Source organism: Crotalus tigris, unplaced genomic scaffold (assembly GCF_016545835.1).
Source record: "Crotalus tigris isolate CLP2741 ecotype Arizona unplaced genomic scaffold, ASM1654583v1 scf7180000018940.2059657, whole genome shotgun sequence".
NCBI lineage: Eukaryota > Metazoa > Chordata > Lepidosauria > Squamata > Viperidae > Crotalus > Crotalus tigris.
The window spans coordinates 1010298-1031623 of NW_024097284.1; the positions used below are offsets into that span (position 1 = coordinate 1010298).

At 38.9% G+C, this 21326-nt stretch overlaps 2 protein-coding genes across 4 annotated transcripts; one reads left to right on the top strand and one right to left on the bottom strand.

The window, feature by feature from the left end:
* Window positions 1-2270: 2270 nt before the first annotated feature.
* ENKUR (enkurin, TRPC channel interacting protein) lies at window positions 2271-9083 on the bottom strand. Its single transcript, XM_039357663.1, has 6 exons — window positions 8878-9083; window positions 7667-7759; window positions 6254-6399; window positions 5244-5470; window positions 4298-4444; window positions 2271-2628 (listed from the first exon to the last, which is right to left on the bottom strand). The coding sequence occupies exons 2-6, from the start codon at window positions 7747-7749 to the stop codon at window positions 2455-2457; spliced, it is 777 nt and encodes a 258-aa protein (XP_039213597.1). The 5' UTR covers window positions 7750-7759; window positions 8878-9083; the 3' UTR covers window positions 2271-2454.
* A 49-nt stretch (window positions 9084-9132) lies between these two features.
* On the top strand, window positions 9133-20131 carry THNSL1 (threonine synthase like 1). Of its 3 annotated transcripts, none has more exons than XM_039357660.1 (4): window positions 9163-9265; window positions 16208-16303; window positions 16823-16941; window positions 17792-20131. In XM_039357660.1, the coding sequence occupies exon 4, from the start codon at window positions 17828-17830 to the stop codon at window positions 20036-20038; it is 2211 nt and encodes a 736-aa protein (XP_039213594.1). In that variant the 5' UTR covers window positions 9163-9265; window positions 16208-16303; window positions 16823-16941; window positions 17792-17827; the 3' UTR covers window positions 20039-20131. The 3 variants fall into 3 exon arrangements, with proteins under 3 accessions (XP_039213595.1, XP_039213594.1, XP_039213596.1); XM_039357662.1 differs by lacking the exon at window positions 9163-9265 and adding an exon at window positions 14295-14312; XM_039357661.1 differs by lacking the exon at window positions 16208-16303 and having other exon boundaries at window positions 9133-9265.
* The last annotated feature ends 1195 nt before the right edge of the window (window positions 20132-21326 follow it).

Sequence of the window (21326 nt, forward strand, 5' to 3'; positions counted from 1 at the left end):
AGTATATTTGTCAGGCCTGGATGAGTGGAATGTGCCCCACTGGTGATTTTGGCCGCTCAACTGCCTTAAGAAATATTTACTCAGGGTTTCCTGCCTGAGCAGGGGGTTGAACTAGATGACCTCCAAGGTCCCTTCCAACACCATCATCATCATCATCATTATTATTACTATTACTGTGAGGGTGCAGTTGGGGGTACTGTTGCAATAGTTCCTTATTGACTGGTTCCAATCAGTAGTTGTGAAGATTGGCTCAATCCCTATTCACTTAGGGGTGCCACAGGGATCAATGGTCCCACTTTTTTAATGTTAATGTGACAGACAATGTTGTGCACAGATCATCCTGGAGAAAATCTATATCATCACTAAGAGTCAAACCAATTTGAAGGCACATAATCAATTAATGAAGCCACTGATTATAAGTTCAGGTTGAGAACCATCAGTGTCTTGATGATGCCCAATTATGCATCATCATCTTGAACCAAAATAGCAAAATTGTTAGGTCCAATGTTTGGATATTCATTATAGTTGTCAGCCCATGTTGTCTCTAAGTATTACAGTGAAAGAAGTCTACTAGTCATGGCTACTGATGAGCAGATGAAAGCTATGGCAAGGAAGAATTTTGCAGGAATGGGAGTCATGCACAACAGTAATACATGCTTTATTATTGTTCACTTGGACTACTGCAATGCACCCCATGTGGGGTTGCCTCTGAAGACTACTTGCAAATTAGTTTGTACAGAATGTTTTGCCCCATTTATTCGCTGCTGTTCATCACCAAGAACAAAATACATCTCCATTATGTACCCTTCATTGGTTGGCAGGTTTCCATGTGTATTTCAAAGTATATGGAATCAAAGGACTTGCAGGACTGCTTTAAGCCATTCTTTCCATGATAAACCTTTGATGATTCCTAATTTCTATGAAATCATGGAGGCTAGAATAAAGATGTTTCTTATGGTCCTGTTATTTGCAATGTAATCTCCCTATAGAAATCAGTTTGGCTCCATCACTGGCTTGTTTCTGGAGTTCTTTATGAGAGCTTTAGGCCAAGGTCCCCAACCCCAGGTCCGTAGACCGGTACTGGGCCGTGGCATGCCAGCAACCGGTCCATACAAACAAAGCCCCATCCATGAGATGCAGGCAGCACATAAAACCACGCACCCTCAGGTGTGTGGACAAACCTCTCTCCATGGAAGCAGTCCCTGTGCCCAAAAGGTTGGGGATCTCTGCTTTAGGCGACAGACGGATAATATGGTTGTCTTAATGATGCTCCAATTTCAGATATAGTTACAAATATTCTGCTTGTATTTTCCATTAGGTATTTTAGTTTAATTGAATTGAATTTTGGTTTACTATATTTTATTGTATTTGTATTGTATTGTACTTTTAAACCCCAAAAGATGTTTCCAAAATACAGACTAATACACACACACAAACACACTGAACCTGAGTAAATTTTTATTTTTTAAATTTCTAAATTTTCCTTTTCTATTGCTATGCCAGTTCTGTGGGCACTAACATCTCTATTAGATTTTTGAAAGATGTTCTCTACAGGATTTCCATGGATGATTTTGACTTTTACAGGTAGTCTTCAGCTTACAACAATTGATACCAGAATTTTCAAGGCAATGGCTAAGTGAGGTGTCTCAGTTTTATGACCTTTTTGCCATAATTGTTAAGCAAATTTCTGCATTTGTTAACGAATCATGCAATCGTTAAGCAAATCTGGCTTCCATTGACTTTCCTTGTCGGAACCCAGCTGGGAAAGTGGCAAATGGAAGTCACAGGACTTCAAGATGCTACAGGCGCGTAAATACATGTGGTTGCCTAATGCCCAAATTTTGATCAAGTGACCTTGATTTGCTGTAACAGTTGTAAGTGCAAGGACCATCTGCAAATCATGCTTTTCAAAGCTGTTGTAACTTGCCAAAAAAATTGTTATAAGTCGAGAACTATCTGTAATTTTAATTATTAATTTTACTTATTAATTTTACTTGTTTTAATTCTTTTTAGTTTTGGTAGTTTACAGTAAAAGCAGACACAAACATGAGTTTAGTAGTCTGCATACCAAGCTAATAAAACAAACGCTAATGATTAGAAAACTAAATAATTCACTGAATAACTTGGAACTTTAAATGTATATTTATCACTATTAACTATCTGGTATATCATTCCTATTTGCTATATTTTTCATCCTATTTGAATTATATCATAAAGACACTGGAAACCTTGAAAGGCTTTTTAAAAATAGCATACAGCTCATCAAATACTCCGGAGAAAAATATGTCTTTATTGAAAAAATAAATAATCATCTAAAAGGAAACAAAATGTGAAATACAATAAATTTTAACAAAGATTTTAAACCTCAAATATTTTTCTACATATATATGTGTGATTTATATCTCCACTGAAAGTAAACTATCTCACAGAAAAAATGATTCTCAAAAGACATCCTCATTTGTTTGCTATGTAAATAACTTTGTATTTCTCAATTGTCTGAATGTCATGTTCCAATTGTTTCATGTCTGTTTCCAGCTTTTCTTTATAAAGCTTCTTTGGTAATGTATCTATTTCTACTGAAAGGTTTTGGAATGCCTGATGCACATCCTCCCAGTTCGTTTTGAGACCCTACATGGAAAAGAGGAAAAGAAGAATTAGAATGCAGTAAAGCAGTCTATTTTACACACTAAGCCACTTTAAGATATGTGGATTTTGACTCCCAAAATTCTGGGAGGAATTCTTATAGTGGGCCAGTTTGAGAATCATGGCAGTAAAGTCTCTAAAAACGCACATAGGTTGTAATCCTATATTCTCAGGGAGGGCTGTACTTATTTAACATTTCTCTGTTAGATGCTAAAATCAGACCTTTTTTCAGATTTCCATGTGGCCTGAAAAGAGAGATGTTGGTAATAAGAGTGGTATTAATGCAGGGTTTCCCAGCCTTGGCAACTTTAAGATATGAGAACTTCAACTACCAGAATTCCCCAGCCAGCATGGGGAAATCATTCCTGGCTGGGGAATTCAGGGAGTTGAAGTCAAGAAAAACACACCACTATAGAATAGGTGGTACCTGTATCAAGAGTAATAATTGTGAGAATGATCTTGGAGTCAGTCACTTAAATATGAGCCAACAATGTGATGGCAACTGCCAAAAAAGCCAATGCAGTCCTAAACTCCATTAACAGAGAGACAGAATCAAGATCACATGAAGTGTTAATGCTACTTTATAATGGCCTTTATAATGATAAGATCACACTTGGAATATTGCATCGTTTTTGTCCCCACAATATTGAAAAAATATTGAGACTCTGCAAAGAACGCAGAGAAGTGCAACAAAGATGATTAGAGGATTGTTGGCTAAAACATAAGAACGGTTAGAGGAACTTGGTATGTCTAATTTAATGAAAAGAAGTTCTAGGGGTAACATGATAGCAGTGTTCCAATATCTAAGAGGCTGTCACAAAGAAGAGGGAATCAACCTATTCTCTAACGCACTTATAGGCAGAACAAGAAACAATAGATGGAAAGTAATCAAGGAGAGAATCAACCTAGAACTAAAGAGAAATTTCCTGAGAGTTTGAACAATTAATAAGTCGAATAACTTGTCTCCAGAAATTGTGGGTGCTCGAACACTGAAGGCTCTTAAGAAGAGATTACACAATGATTTTTCTGAAATGGTATAGGATTTCCTACTAGAACAGAGGTCCCCAACCTTTTGGGCACCAGGGACTGGTTCCGTGGAGAGAAGTTTTTCCGTGGGCCGGAGGGTGCGTGGTTTTGTGTGCTGCCTACATCGCACGGATGGGGCTTTGCTTGTTTGTGCGGACTAGTTGCTGGCTTGCCATGGCCTAGTACTGGTCCACGGACCGGGGGTTGGGGACCCCTAGACTAGAAGACCTCCAATGTCCCTTTCAACTCTATTATTTATATAGATCACCAGATTGTAGTCTAACTACACTAACCCTCCAAAATTTACCCGAGTAAGTTCATTGAATAAAGCAGGATTAAGTTCTGACCAAAGATGAATGATATTCCATAGCACAATAGTATTTTTCCCTATATTCATATGTAAAAAAATAAGATTACAAATTATTCTTAAAATTGGGCAATAGCAGCAGCCCACAAAAGATGCATAAAATGAAGGGTTTAAAGACAAACCATTCCTTTTTTCCAAATTGGCATGGTAACACTCTTACATGCTTGGTATTTATCAGCACATAACAACATAAAACAATTTTAGAGCTCCATCTAGTGAAACCATACCCATCTCAGTTGCAGTATTTCTCAAGTCATGTACCTCTAAAAGATTTTCTCTCTCTTCCTCTGTGAGCCGTTTCATGGCTTTTTGTTTGAGTGTCTCTCTGACATAGGTATCATATTCTTCCTGAGCTTTTTTTGCATCTTCATTTCGCTTAATTACATATTTTGGAATCACTCCATAATCCTATAAGAAAAATACATTTTACCACTATTCATAAAAAGCATACAGTTCCCATATGCAATACACCTCCATTTTGGAGAAAGAATTCCAATTCAATCCATTTCAGTGAATATCAAACTTAAATTTTCAAAGTGAGATCAGTCTATGTAGCCATAACAGTGGAGCTGTTGTCCCTTAAAAAAAAATCTGTTAACTACACTATTCATATTGGACTAGTTGGTCATGACAGAAATCAAAATACTTCAGTAGTTCCTGGCAAATTGCACAATGCTATTCTATACAGGCTTATTGAGAAATAAACTGATTTCAATGGGTTTCAGACTAAATATGAACAGAATTTCACATCAAAATCCATTTCAGGATATACAAACAGACCAGTTATACAGGTAGTCCTTGATTTACCACAAAATGGACTAGAATCTTCATTGTTAAGCAAGGTAGTTGTTAAGTGAGTCATGTCCAATTTTACAATCTTTTTTTTTTTGCCACAATTGCTAAGTGAATCACTGCAATTGATCACACATTCATTAAGTGAATTTGGCTTCCCTCCATTGCTTGTCAGAAGCAAGCTGGGAAGGATGCAAATAGTAATCACATGGTCCTGGGATGCTGGCAACTGTTATAAATACATGTCAATTACAAGACTGTTGGAAGGCTGTGATAATCCTAAATGCATGGCCCAACGGCAAGTCACTTTTTTCAGTGCTGTTTGTAACCTCAAACGGACACTTCACCAATTGCTGAGGACAACCTGTATTTTTCAGCTCCATTTTTTTTTTTTTTTGCAACTCTACAAACCTACCTTTTTTTTTAGATATTTTGGAACAAGTCCTGAAGTTTCTAGAAGAAATCTGTCTCCTTGCCTTCTGTCTACATAAACTGGTAGTGGTTTCTTGGGCACCGCCACGATAGCATTACTTGCATTTGTGTTTATGAAATTCCTTGTACATTGAATCCCCATTATTGGACGATCTGTTCTTTTGGGCACACTTAGTTCCAGTGCTTTTTTACTGCGTTGATCTTTTTTTTCTTTTCCGGAAAAATAACAATCCACAAAACTAAGTTTAGATATTTTCCCAATATTATACATTTTTTATATTTTCAATTTAAAAAAAAAAGATTAATTAAAATGAAACTTATAAATTTGAATTTGTCAATAAATGGCACACAAATGTATTAAGCATCAATCAGTGTTTCTTTAACCTACAATGCTATTTTTCCCTGCTGCTCCTTATTTTGCAGCTGTATGTAACGTAATTCTTTGGAAAGGTGTTTACTTGCTCAGAAAGACAAGGAAACACTTGTTTCACTTTTTGGGTGTTTTGTAACTGATCACACCCATTATGGCAGCCATTATTTTTCTTAAAAAAACATAGCAACCTTCAGAATTGATCCCAACATTCTAAATATTTTCATTTACTGAAAAAGACTGCTTACTCTTAACGTGGTGCAATACCACTAGAACTAAATTTTCTCTTCTAACTTATATTGTAGGACCAGACTTTTGGGGTTTCTCTTGAAAAGCATTTAGAGGAGATTGCTTCTTTCTGCCCTTCCTGCTTTGTGAGAAGACTGGCTGACTAATAGAGTTGTACATTACTTTGTTTTGATGTCCAAACTGTGCTTCAGAATGAACTGGAATGCAAATATAGCATCTGTCTGGAACAACTTTGTTACTGTAGCCATTTGATTAGCTTACCAATTTTCCCTTTAACATTCATAAGAAAAGGAACATACCAGTTCTACATATTAAATAATGAAATACAAAATTAAAATGGCAAAATGCCAAATATTCTTATGTCAAAAACATACTTGTTGGTAACTTTGGTTCTTTTGAATGTTTCTGAAGGAAGTTTCTTGGAGAAGGCACTTGGACTTTTGGGGGTCCAATTGTTTTCCATGGTGATTTACTTTGCTGTATTGCACGTTTCACATATGGTCTAAACGCTGATACAAAACTTTAATAAAGACACACAGAGAGAGAGAATGGACAAAAAAATTAAAGCTGGCAGGGATTCTATAGATAATTGTATTGCTGAATATTGCGCTTTTAAATATGTGTAATCTTAAAAGCAAATTTGAAAAGTTCAAAAGGATTCTGATGAACAATATGGTTCTGAATTTATTTTTGTTTAAAAACAATAATTATGTATTTTATAATTCACATATATTAAATAGCAGAGGAAAAGTAAGAAAAATGGGCATTGCTCTTTAAACTTTGGTGCCATGATCTGTTGAATTAATATCAAATTTTATTTATAATTAATTTCTCTCCCAGTTTGCAATACCCTTATGCAGCTTCAAGAAGGAAAAAGGTAGTTAATTGGTTTTTAATACTGATTTCCGTATAATAAAAAAGTACACCCAACGTGTAATTTATCCTCAGTAACCTCAGTAACCTAAATCAACCTCAGGATTCCAAAATCATATCAACACTATAGGGATTATTGCCTATCCATGCATTTAACAAGCTCTAGTTCCTAAAGCTTCTGTTCTTAAAACTTCTGTCTTTAAACATGGTATACTATAGCTGGCTGAATTCATAATTATAACTTGCTAAACCATAAAATCTGGTTTACAAACAATAGCTGGGTTAAATATCACAGACATGTTGCCTGTAAAGAAGCTCCAGTAATTTGGTTGGCCAGATATAAGTTCAAGCCAAGAAAATTACATTATAACATCTCTGTTATTACAAATTGCCCAGATAACATCACTTACTCGAGGTATTTATTTACTTATTTAATGTGTGACATAGAGCAGAGTACCCCAACCTTTGCAATTTTGCGGACCGGTGGGGAAGGGGGAGAGGGGATAGTTCCATGCGAGTAGCCAGCAAGCGTGCACTCACGTGTAGCTCCATTTGCACGAGTGGCGTGCATGTGTACCTGCCACTCATGCAAATGGAGCAGACATGCATGCACTCACCTGCTGCTCGAGTAAGTGTGGATGCGTGTGTGAGCAAGTGAGCTTGCCCGTTTCCATGGCCCGGTTGCAAAGAGTTCACAACCCATAATGAGCCGTGGCCCATAGGTTGGGGATCCCTGGCATGGAGCACATGAATAACAATAATAAAATTATATAGGAGCACATAATACTATAGTATGCATATGATGGAGATACGTAATCAATTTTATAAGATTTGAGGAAATAAAAAAATTATATATGCTATGTTTCATTTTAAAATACATTGGTTCATAGGAATAGAATACGTGTTCAGTATACCTAGGCTTCTCTGTTATCCAAGACTTCTCCACAATCTGAGGTAGAAGGTTATAAATGCTCTCCTCCATGACCATAGCTGTCATCTTAACAGGCCTACAAATAAAGTATTTAAAATGCTTAGGCTACTAAGGAAACTACCTGTCATATTTTCTCTCATACTCATGTCATTCTTTATCCTCTCTCCCTATGCATACTCAAACATTCTGGCTTTTCTTTGGATTTTCTTTCATATTCTTCATTTTTTGCCCTTCAGTATCATCCACATATTTTTCTAGCCAGGAGAAAATCACAATCACTTTAAATTACCTCAAGCTTAATATTACTTATAATTTGTATATGAATATATACATAATTTTGCCAACCAATGGCTCTCCATATAGTTAAATGTGACACCTTACTGACTTATTAAATAGAAAATCATATTCTTGATATTGGTTGAGAAGCCTAAGTGAGATTTACCCAGCACATCCAAGATGAAACCTCTTTGGGATAAATTTGATTAACCATATTATCTTGCCAAATTTAATTTTTCTATGCATCTGATGCAGAACATTCAGCTTATATTCATGAATGGTGATCACCCAAATAAGCATTAAAAATCAGTGGAGCTGGACAGGCACAATCCAGTATTTTCTAGTTCAAAGTACCTCAAGACCCCTTTGCTCCAAGACTCTAGACTCATCAGTTCCAAACAACATCCCAAGATACTGTAGTCTGGCTCACTAGAGAAATATTTTATATATTCAAATCAAGGTGAAGAGGCAATGTAGCACTCAAATTATGTCACTTATATAATTATTTAGGGCAGGAGTCTAACTGAAGTCAGGACTATGAAATTCACAGGGTATCTTAGAAAAATTAATGTCAGCACTCACATATCAGGTTAAGATTTGGTTCTCTGAACCAAAGCAGTTTCTGTTTTACCACAGCTGGCTGGATTCACACAACACTTTACATAGATAGCATGGTTTAACAAACCACAATGATTAGATTCATAAGGTACAATCCAAAACAAGCGAACCATTTTATGGCTTAGCATGTTGTATAAATCCAGCCATTCCTTCCTATCTTTATAAGATTGTTAGGGCAGAAAAGAGGCGGGAGAGGAAAAGTAGAAATCTCACTACACCACTTGAAGGAAAGATGAAGCACGCATGTAATATTCTAAAAATTAATACAGGCTTCTTCACTATTTCATACTACCTGCTTACCTGTTCCAAAAATTTTTTTCTCCAAATTTATTGTTTTTCTCTTCTCCCACCCTTCCCGCCTCTTCTAGGGCTTTTTTCCGATTGTATTCGAATTCTTCCTCATTCGGAGAAATTGGTTTTACATGAGCAGCAATATGCCCACTGTTTGGTTGCCCCTAGAAACAACTGCTTGGTAACATTTGTGTAGAACGGGAGACTGGCTTTATGTCATCACTTCCGGAATCATAACAAACAATGGGGGGCCGAATGGGGCGGAGCACAGAGCGCGATGGAACGGTGCGCAAGCGCGATAAGAGGGTTAGCGGGAAGAACGTCTATAATGATACATAGGAAGGAGTTCGGTAGATCTTCGGACGAGGTCGGAGTGGAAGTGCACGCATGCGTAATAGTACGTATTTGGACTTGGGCTGGGTCTTGGAGGGGAGGGTAGAGTTTAGGAAAAAAATCTGCATTGGAAGATAGAGTTTTCTTGCTTGGCTTTTCCTTCTGAATTTGGGAAACGTGCAGATTTTTCCTTGTTCATGAGTAGAATTCATAGCCATTTGACCGAGTGGGAATCAAGCAGGGAGTAAGCGCTTGGCTTCTAGATGATGCAAAAATTCAATTCCCAATAGCATCAGCCTGTATAAAGAATGGGGAGGAATGCTGGGAATTGTAGTTCAACAGTAAATGGAGGTTTGCGAGTTTCATGTATGGAAACACATAGAATGTAGACAACAGAGGAAGACATTTATTATTTGATTTGATTTCTAATACACTATATAAAATTGGACTGGCTCGAATCTGAAAAGTACCAGCAGGGGAGTTTCCTTAGCATGTTACAACAGCCAAAGAGCTGTCTGAATGCTTCGGGGGGGGGGGGCATGAGAAATTTGATAGCCCATCAGATGCTACTAAAATCAAATAACTTCAGCAAATATGCTAATTGTCAAGGATGGTGGTTTTAACCAGAAGTATTCTTAAGACCATAGTTTCCTCACCTCCTGCTTAAAGAATCTAGCAGTTTAAACTTGTGTGAAAAATCATTCTAGAGACTGAATCCTTATTCTAGAAGTGCAAATCATTTGTCTATAAGATAATTATTCTAAAATAATATGCATCAGAACTGTGTTTATTATTTCCACCCTCATTAATCTTTATGTTGCTGTGTTCTCTTCTGAGACTCCCTTAGTTTGCAATTAGGAAAAGCTTTGGAGAGATATCCTATCTTATTGTCTACTAATAAGGGGAAAAATTACTATAAAGCCACCAATAGGCACAGATTGGATTCATACATTGCTAAACCATAATACTGCTTGCTTGAATTAGTGCAATCAATTCACATGATTTTTTCATTTATTTCTTCCTTAATTAAGCCTTCACGTTTAGCACATGTTCATGGTAGATGTCTCATGTAGGCTTTCTACGATGATTATAGACAAGCTCTCATTTCCTTCTGAGCAGTCATTTTAGTGAAAATCCATCTCTGGGGAGATTATTGCTTTACCAAATCTAGGGCAATCCTCTATCAATATTGTCCGTGTCTAGTTGGTATATTGTGTTTACAGTATCTACCTTCATAAAGATATTTGATGAAATTAGGCTTGTTTGCTTTTGTATCAGTGGGATTATATCAGAGAGTTCTTTTGATGAGTGTGTGTATGTATGGGGGATTAATTCTATTTATTCAGAAGTCTAAATATAGAATCATTTTATGAGGAGGCCGACCTGGCATATATTACTGAGACCTGGCTGGGCCAAGAGGGAGGTGTTCCTCTCTCAGAGATGTGCCCAGACGGGTTTCAGATAATGCACCAACCGCGACTCCAGGGAAGGGGTGGGGGAGTGGCGATTCTTGTCCGAGAATCCCTGAGACCTCGCAGGATCCCAGCCCCAGAGGTTGTTGGGTGTGAGTCCCTTCTCTTGAGGTTGGATTCAAGGGTTCAGTCGGGTTTGTTGTTGACATACCTGCCTCCCAGCTATGTGACAACAGCCCTGCCTGAGCTGCTGGAGGGGGTAGCCGGGTTGGCGGTGGAATTCCTCAGGCTTATGGTGCTGGGGGATTTCAATTTGCCGTCACTCGGCGAATCCTCTGGTGTGGCTCAGGAGTTCATGGCTTCCAAGACAACCATGGACCTGACCCAGATAATTCAGGGTCCAACCTATAGGAGAGGACACACGCTCGACTTGGTATTCCTCTCGGGGCAGTGGAGACATGATTTCGATTTAAGGGGTATAGTCACTTCTCCCTTGCCATGGTCGGATCACTTCCTGTTGAGGTTAGATTTCTCGGTCCTACTCCCCCACCGCAGGGAGGCGGAACCGATTAGGTGGTTCCACCCCAGGCATTTAATGGACCCGGAGGGTTCCAAATAGCGCTTGGGGGTTTTCCTGATTCCTTCCTCCACGAACTGGCTGAGTCCTTGGTCGCTGCTTGGAATAAGGCGGCATCAGGGGCGTTAGACCAGATCGCGCCTTTGCAACCTCTCCGTGATTGTGGATCCCGGAGGGCACCTTGGTTTACTGAGGAGCTACGGGAGATGAAGCGTCAGAAGAGACATCTAGAGCGATGCTGGAGGGCTAGTAACTCCGAATCCGACCGGACACTTCTAAGAGCCTATATTAGGACTTATTTAGTGGCGATACGAGTGGCAAAATGTTCGCATTTTTCCGCACTTATTGCGTCTGCAGAATCTCGCCCCACCGCCCTGTTTAGGGTGACCCGTTCCCTACTTAATGTTCGGGAAGCTGGGGAGCCCTTACAGGGTAGAGCGGAGGAATTTGTGCAATTTTTATCAGACAAAATCGCTCGGATTCGGACAGACCTAGACTCCGATTGGGCAGGGCCTTTTGAGATGACTGGGGCAGGTCCTAGCTCAGTTTTATGGGATGAATTTGAGTCTGTGACCACTGAGGATGTTGACAGAGCGGTGGGAGCAATGAGCGCCTCCACTTGTTTATTGGACCCGTGTCCTTCCTGGTTGGTCTCGGCTGCCAAGGAAGTGACACAAAGCTGGCTCCAGGTGTTGATCAACGCTTTGTTGAGGGAGGGGTCTTTTCCACAATCCCTGAAGGATGCGGTTGTGAGGCCCCTGCTCAAGAAGCCTACCCTGGACCCGGCTGATTTAAATAACTTCCGTCCAGTCTCCAATCTCCCCTTTGTGGGGAAGGTTGTAGAGAGAGTGGTGGCGCTCCAGCTCCGACGGTCTCTGGATGAAGCGGATTATCTAGATCCTTTTCAATCTGGCTTCAGGCCCGGCTTCAGCACAGAAACCGCTTTGGTCGTGCTGATGGATGATCTCTGGCGGGCCCGAGACAGAGGTTATTCCTCTGTCTTGGTGCTACTTGACCTCTCAGCGGCTTTCGATACCATCGATCATGGTATCCTTTTGCGACGACTCGAAGGGGTGGGAGTGGGAGGCACCGTTTTACGGTGGTTCTCCTCCTACCTCTCAATCGGTATTGGTGGGAGGGCAGAGGTCAACCCCGAGGCTCCTTGAATGCGGCGTGCCACAGGGGTCGGTCCTCTCTCCCCTCCTATTTAACATTTATATGAAGCCGCTGGGTGAGATCATCAGACAGCATGGGGTGAGGTTTCATCAGTATGCTGATGATACCCAGTTATATATCTCCTCCCCGAGCTCTCTCAGTGAAGCGGCCGATGTGATGGGCCGTTGCCTCGAAGCCGTGAGGGTCTGGATGGGGGTTAACAGACTCAGGCTCAATCCTGACAAGACCGAGTGGCTTTGGATGTTGCCTCCCAAGGATCATGTCGACTGTCCAGTGTTGACTCTTGTGGGGGAAAATATACCCCCTTCGGAGCGGGTTCGCAACTTGGGTGTCCTCCTTGATCCACAGCTGAATTTGGAACATCAATTGATGGCTGTGGCTGGGAGGACCTTTGCACAAGTTCGCCTGTTGCACCAGTTGCGACCCTACCTGGACCGGGAGGCTCTCCTTACAGTCACTCACGCCCTTGTCACCTCACGTTTGGACTACTGCAACGTGCTCTATATGGGGCTACCCTTGAAAAGCATTCGGAGACTACAGATGGTCCAGAATGCAGCCGCGCGAGTGATAGTGGGTGTTCCTCGATACACCCACGTTACACCTATCCTCCGTGAGCTGCACTGGTTGCCTATTGATCTCCAGGTCCAATTCAAGGTGTTGGTCATTACCTTTAAAGCCCTATATGGCTCAGGGCCAGGCTATTTGCGAGACCGCCTACTACCTCTTAGTTCCCTACGTCCGGTTAGATCCCACAGGCTGGGCCTTCTTCAGGCCCCGTTGGCCAAGCAGTGCCATTTGGCGGGGCCGCGGAGGAGGGCCTTCTCTGTGATGGCGCCCATGCTTTGGAATCAGCTGCCCCCGGAGATTAGGACCGCTTCCGTAAGCTACTTAAGACCTGGCTTTTCCGGTAGGCCTGGGGTTTATAAAACCTTACCCCTGGATGATTGTTTTTATATTGTTGTTTTGTTATGTTTTATGTGTTTTTTATTGTTAGCTGCCCAGAGTCCTTCGGGAGTGGGGCGGCTTATAAATTTTAAAAATAAATAAATAAAATAAATTTAAAGAGGCAATATTGTGACACTAGTGGATCTGTATACATTACTAAGGCTTAACATGAGGTGTGTCTCCAGCCATTACATTCCAGATTAATAGATTAACATGTAAGAATCCATTAGCAAGAAATAGAGGACCCTCAATATGGGATTTATTGTGAACACAGAGTTATCCATTTTCAACTTTGGAAAGTTTTAGTAAAGGGTATATGATGTTATTCTTATACAATATGTTGGATCTATTGTGAGCTGAACAAGAACAAATTGCAACTGAGAGGGTTGTATTCCAAATAGTAGAGGTGAAAATTACAACTTTCCTATTAACCAAAGTGAAAATTGCCAAGAGCTATTTGAAGAGAAGGCACATCCATCCCATAGTTTCTCTTGTACATACATGCAGACATCATTTATAAAAGACTAACATTTTATACTTCTTGTAGTTTTAATCTTGAGGATTAAACTAGATAGAGAATTTTCTTCAGTATTTATTTCAGTTAATTTATTTGAAATAAAATATATCTCATTTTCTTCAGGTATATACTGAGGGTCAATTGTTCAAAAATCTGCTTTTGATTTAGAATTATGTAAAGCTGTTCTTTTTTTAATGATATTAATTAAACTCAGATCTAGTTTTCTACGTATAATGAAGTTGCTCATTTGAGATTTTTTATTTCTGTCACAAACATGTTGTTAGAAAATCTAAATTACAAATCAGTTAAGCAGTAGAAATGACCTTAAGAAATAAATAGCAATACCACTTAGGCTTATATACCATTTCACAGTGCTTTACAGCCCTCTCTAAACAGTTTACAGAATCAGCATATTGCCTCCAACAATCTGGGTCCTCATTTTACTGACCTTGGAAGGATGGAAGGCTGAGTCAACCTTGAATTGGTGAGAATCAAACTGCTGGCTGTTGGCAGAATTAGCCTGCAATACTGCATTCTAATCACTATGCCACCATGGCTCTTGGTGAATCTGGAGTAATTGTACATTAAAATTTAAAAAACTAAATATGGTCAGGTGTTATAATACTTGGATAGGAGATCACTAGAAAATCTTGGGCTATTGAAAAGGCTGAGAAATCAAAAAATCATCCCAGAAGAAAATAATAGCAACCACTTCAATATTTTTATTATATGCCGCCAAACTGGAGTTCAACTAAGAAAACATATATGTTATACTCTCACATCCCATTACTATGGAATGAAGTCATTTCAGCAACCATCTTGAGCAATATATTTTCCTTATGTAATTTCTATCTTATTGCCAGTCTGTATGGTGATATTAACTTAAAATCATCTTCAATTGTTCCACATAAAAATAGTGCCTTGCCTCTTTTCCCGACACAAAACCCTGCCATGTGAACAAGTTATGATGTTTTGGTAATGAATGTGGCAATGTCAAGTAAGGATTGGAACTTTCCCTGCTACTGTGCTTCCCTAAGTCTGCTATAGGCATACTGTCTTGTACTACACTTTCTATTCATTTTGACTAGGGCTGTAAGAGAGATCAAACACATAGCTTATGAAGTTCTTTTTTGGCAAGTGATGAATATATCTCCTGGAAGAAAATGCTTCCTACATACCTTTGAGTCTTCCAAAGATTGATACATCCAAGTCAATAAAAAAATCTCATTTGACAGATTGGCGAAAAATTAGAGGGGAACTACATGAAGCAAGAAGGTAGACCTAATCTCACCCTCCTTTTTCTTCCCTTAGGTCTATTGATGTGTTAGAAGATAGATTTTTTTTTCCAAAAAAACCCCCACCCATACAAATAAAAATATTGGTCTACTGAGTCAACAGAGAGATTGAACACCTGACTAGTGAAGATTAAACCTTACAACCAGATCTGATCTGATCTGATCTTGCCATAGGACTATCCCCTAACTTTGTTGTCCATTAACAAAACAACAATATTCCTGACTAGCTCAGTGGGAAGAATATAAGGGAAATGGAAGAGAATGATGTTGATCTGCATGTAAATTCCATCTGGATTAATAGATCATTTTGTTGTTGTTGTTCTGGTTTTACCATAAGACTATTGATCTCCCAGGAATGATACAAGAACAATTAAATGGAATATGAGGGGAAGAGGGTGAAGGAGTTTTATCCCAATATATTGCTTGTTGTTTACACAGTATTGTTTTCTGTAATTCTGTGCAGGATTTGCTTCAGTAATTCTGACGGAAAAGAAAAAAATCTGGTTGATTGATGAGACATATATACTCATCCATAAACCATCACTGATAATCATAGTGATTGAGTCATGTTAAGCTAAAATCAATTTAGCTTGTGACATTATGACCTAGTGAAATGGACAAACTTGATTAGTATAAAATAAAACTCCTCCTGGGATAGAAACTATTTTCTATAACAAATCAAACCTTTATTTTTGTGGTACACAGGTGCCATTGATTTTAGCAGAAGCCTAATTCTGCATGCATCTACCCTTTGTAACATCAGAATGGGCATTGAATTACATGGTGGTTTGATCTAACTTACACTTAATGATTTGTCCATGATTTCTGAAGCAGTAAATAATTTCAAAACTCTTTCATGAACAAAACTGAAATTATTTCTTTTTTATTTCAGTGAGTTTTGCAATGTGAAAAACAATCCTACCCAGTGCAGTAGGGAATTTCAGTGGTAATGGTCTTGAAGAATCCATAACCTATTTTAGTTCATGAGGCAGGGAGGAGCAATAATTTAGCTATTTTATTGTTTATTTTTATGAAATTGCTTCCCCTAGATTTTAAAGGGATGGTGTTTTTCTGTTTCTTGCAGAATTGGTGCAGATCGACTGCTGTTGGAGAGCAGCTGGTTCGCCACAAGATGCCTCTGTCTCTCCATAACTAATACCAGTGTGAAAAAGTCACTGCTGTAAATATTTCTCTGGTGGCTAAGAATGAAAAACTGAGATTGCATCTTCCCTTTTAAATATTTCTCTCTCTTTGTCCTTGGGAAAGGAAATGTGAACAATCCAGTGCAAAAACAAACTTTATCATTTTTTAAGATCTGTAACCTTTTCATTGTATTTGCTGCAGAAAGCTAACATGATGTCCTGTCTAGAAACAATCATGTCCATATACCTTGCAGGTTCACAGAACTGCAGAGTCATGTTTAAAAAATGCAGCAATGTGTTATTTCTGAATTTATTTCCTTTAATTTGAAAACAAAGAAAGTAAAATGGGGTTATTTGGCTTCCTGATTGTTGCTTAATAGCCTGTGCTGTTTGTTTTGCAATTCATGCTGATGCAGTTGTTGATTTCCCTGAGCAAACATGAATGCACTCTTGGCAACACAGACATTTTTCAGAGCTAGAGAGACCTGCACCATGTTTGTTAATTCATGCTCTCTGGAGAGCATTTGCTAATGTGGCATTTATTCTGATTCATCTAGATGAAGTGTGAAACAGTCAACAGGTAACTGATTCCTGCATGAAAGCAATTCATAGATACGAGTTGGGAGTTTATGAGATTGCCATTAATCTACAAAGAAGATTACTAGAAAAACCAGTGGTAAGTTGGGACGACACATTCATTTAAGCAAAATTATTCTTTGCCTTGCAGATTAATTTTAAAACTAAAAGTTATATTAAGGGGTTTTGTATTAATATATCAAGAACATTAAATTTCACTAAAATCACTGAAACATTGTTAAATGTAACTTTCTGCAGAAGGGAGATTTGAATTATTGGCTTTTGTTTAAAGAAAAAAGTTTCTGTATATTTTATTGTGATTGATGCCCCCATTATATAGGTTTGCCAGCCTATGACAATTAGCTTTAAAGGTGTCCTGGGTGTGTTATAACCTTTCCCTATGGGCAAGAGCAATTGTGAAGAGAGAGAATAGTTTACAGTGCCGTATAGGTGATGGTATATAATGTAGTTTCTAAAATGTTAGCTTGGAGAGGTGGTTTAGAAGCCACCGAGGAGTTTTTATTGATTTTGAAAATATTATCTGCTGATGTCAATGTTGCTTTTGAACATACATCCTAATACTTAAAATATTGCTGCTAGTTTTGTTCTGTTCTGCTAGTGGGTTTTAGCCAAGATAGTAGTTAAGCTATGCCATATATATAAATTTTTTTCAAAGATTCTTTTATATAAGACCTTCATGAGTGGCTGTTTTTCAGACTAGAAATGTTGCAGCATATGAATGTTTGTTTTTCTGGGCAGATTTCAAAAAAGAGAAAGCTATCAACTGATTGACCTCTTTGTCATTCAAAGAAATCTGAACTGATCATGTTTCAAACTATGTGTGACCTTGTTCAAAATCAGGCCTTTTTAAGATAGGAAATGAGCTGTCAGAAATGTCTAGCAATCACTTCAAATGTAACTCAAGTATGTATTTATTCTTTCCTTTAAAGCATTTTTTCTTTTAGTGGAATTAGAATCTGAAAAAGATGCTACGTCTAAGATGGAATAGTCATCCAAAGCTACTATGTCACTGCATGGTTTCTGATCTGTATTTGAAGTTGTTTCTCTCCAGAAGCTTCACTATGACCTGGAAGGCACGGACCTTCATGCACTCTCTTGTTGGAAATAAGAATATTGTCTTGATGGGGCCTCCAGGTGCTGGAAAAACAACAGTAGGAAAAATACTAGGTCAAAAGCTGGACTCTTGTTTCATAGATGTGGATGATGATGTTCTTGAACCAACCTGGAATATGAGTGTGGCAGAAAAATTAAAGAGCATTGGAAATGAACGGTTTATAGAAGAAGAGGGAAAAGCCCTGTTAAACCTTTCAGCATCTGGAAGTGTAGTGTCCCTTTCCGGATCTAACCCAATGAATGCTGCTAGCATGGAGCACATGAAGAAAAATGCAATAGTGGTATATCTGGATGTACCCACAGAAAGCATAATGGATCGTTTGAAATTAATGAAGGTAGATCGTATTGTCGGCCAGGGTCAAGAAACATCATTAAGAGACATTATTCAGTTCAGGAAGCAATTTTATAAAAAATGGTATGATGTCCGTGTTCTCTGTGAAAATGGGATTACAGCAGAGAATGTAGCAGACAAAGTGCTTCATGCTGTTAAGAGGTATCAAAATTCTGAGTTGGAATGCTTCATTTCCACCCGTGGCATTAAGGAAGACAAATCAAGGGGTTTTGTAAAATATTTCAGTGATGTTCTTATTGAAGGTCTGGCCCCAGATGGTGGGCTCTTTGTTCCTGAGTTGGGACTTCCAAAATTCACTGGGGGAGAATGGCAGCATTTATTAGGAGCGACTTACACCGAAAGAGCTCAGATTATATTAGAAAGGTGCATACATCCTGACGATATTCCTGCTTCCAAATTGTGGGAAATGATTCAGATGGCATATGGACAAAATTTTATGTGTTCTAAAATTGCCCCAGTTAGACATCTGCAAGGGAATCAGTTTCTTTTGGAGCTGTTTCATGGACCAACGGCTTCATTTAAAGATTTGGCTTTACAGTTACTGCCCCATCTGTTTGCGTACTGCATTCCCCAAAGCTGCAATTACTTGATCTTGGTAGCAACTTCTGGTGATACAGGAAGTGCAGTTCTGAACGGCTTTGGTCAACTTAAAGAGACTGATAGGCAAAGAATTGCTGTGATCACATTCTTTCCTCATGATGGAGTTAGCCAGATACAGAAATTCCACATGATCAGCTGCCAAGAAGCCAACACAAAAGCCATAGGGGTCCAGGCTGATTTTGATTTTTGCCAGGCTGCCATCAAACAAATGTTTACCAATTCAGATTTTACTGGCTTTCTCACAGTGGAATATGGAACAGCATTAAGTGCTGCAAATTCTATCAACTGGGCACGCTTGCTTCCCCAGGTGGTTTATCATGCATCAGCTTATCTGAACCTTATTGAACAAGGTGTTATTTCATTTGGGAACCCCATAGATGTCTGCATTCCCACAGGTAACTTTGGCAACATACTAGCTGCGATATATGCAAAAAACATGGGGATCCCCATTCGGAAATGTATCTGTGCTTCCAATCAAAACAATGTCTTGACTTCATTTTTAAAAACTGGCTTGTATGATTTACAAGGAAGGCAATTAATGCCAAGCTTGTCACCAGCAATAGACATTTTGAAGTCTTCCAACCTTGAACGTTATTTACACCTGATTGCTAATGGTGATGGGCAGCTGGTGACACTGTTACTTCTCAGTCTGGAAAACCAACAGCGCTTTCAGTTACAGGAAGAGCTCCTGCAAAAGCTTCAACAGGATTTAGTAGCTGATTGGTGCTCTGAGGACGACTGCCTGGGTGCCATACACTCTGTGTTCAACACTACAGGGTACATTCTGGATCCACACACAGCTGTTGCCAAAGTGGTTGCAGATCGACTTCAAGACAAAACTTGCCCCGTTATCATTTCTTCTACTGCTCATTATTCCAAATTTGCACCTGCTATTCTACAGGCACTGAGGATTGGGGAAATAAAACAGACTCCATTAAGTCAGCTTCAATTGTTAAACTCATATAACCCTTTGCCTCCAGTCCATGGGGGCCTATTAGAGATGTTGCGAAAGAATGAAAAACCAAAGTATGAGATTTGTGCTGCTAACTTGAATATCCTTATGGAACATGTGGAAAGCTTAATACAAAATTATTTCATGAAGGTTTTCTAACTGCAAGATGCTTGGTGGTGCTGACTAGGTGTCCTGTTTTTGATTTTTTTTCTACTCTGTATATTTTAATAAATGTTTAGGAGATGCAGTTAATGTAATGAATATTTACAGTGACAAATGCTAAGTAGAATAGAAACAAAACAAGTATAACAAAAAAAAGATGTCATATTCCCAAAGGACAAATTGTTTGGAAGAAAAAGAAATCGGAATGGAAAATATTGTTCAGGGCCTGCTGAGAGGATTACTACGTAGAACACATTTGACAATTATGAAGAGAGTTGTGAGATTAATAATAGAGAATGATAGAGTCATAACTGCTTTCTCCTGGTTACCATTTCATCTTTCAGAAATGGAGGTCTAAGCATGGATATTTCACCATTGTACCTCTATATCTGTGGCATAGTGTTTCTGAATCTTAACAAGTTTAAGATGAACAGACTTAAATTCCCAGAATTTCTAGCCAACGTGCTGACTGGGAAATTCTGGGAATTGAAGTCCGTGCAACTTAAAGTTGATGACGTTGAGAAATACTGCTGGATTCATGGATTGCATTTAGCCATACTTTGTTTCAGATCTAGCTTATGGGAAAAGTCATAATAGTGTAGTTCACACAAAAACTACATCTTTCAAGTAACAGTGGTTGAATTCATATATCCTGCTAATGTAAAAACTGGCTTAATTTTGCTAGCGTATAGCAAAGCTTGGTATTCGCTCAATTTTCTCAGCCTGCAGAGGCCACGTTAGAATGTAGTGTGTCCTAGTGTGGCTTCCGGACCTTCAACATTTCACAAGAGGTCTCTGGAGCCTCTGAAATCATGTGAGAATGTGATCTAGCATGATTTTCAGAGATTGCATGACTTGTAAGGAATCCAGAGACCATGCATGAGCACACCACATTCTCATGTGGCCTCTGCAGCCTCTAATAATCACAGGAAATTTTTATATGACTTTCAGAACTCCAGAGGCCACATGAAGATGTGGTGTGTGAGGCATACTGCTTTGGTTTTCACCTTTAGCCACCAATCTGCTATTTCCAAAATGGTTCAAAAGTCTGATGGGGTAATGTGCTGCTTTTTAAAGGGAATTAACAGTGTTTCCTCACCCCCAGCAAGATTCAGTGAGAAGTGTGATCCCAACTGCCATTTTTCAAACATAACCTCATACATCTGCAAATTATATCAAGATATTAGGAACATAGGATCTTAGCTCGACATTGTGTTAGCAGGCAGCAGTTCTTCCTGGTGACAAATGAAGGATTTTCATATCATATGCTAACTGACCTTTATAT

Coding starts and splice junctions, on each gene's coding strand:
- ENKUR (XM_039357663.1), bottom strand. CDS start 7,749: ATGACAGCTATGGTCATGGAGGAGAGCATTTATAACCTTCTACCTCAG. Junction 4,445..5,243: donor CAAAATATCTAAAAAAAAAG/GTAGGTTTGTAG, acceptor TTTTTCTTATAG/GATTATGGAGTGATTCCAAA. Junction 2,629..4,297: donor AGAGAGAAAATCTTTTAGAG/GTACATGACTTG, acceptor TTTTCCATGTAG/GGTCTCAAAACGAACTGGGA.
- THNSL1 (XM_039357661.1), top strand. CDS start 17,828: ATGCTACGTCTAAGATGGAATAGTCATCCAAAGCTACTATGTCACTGC.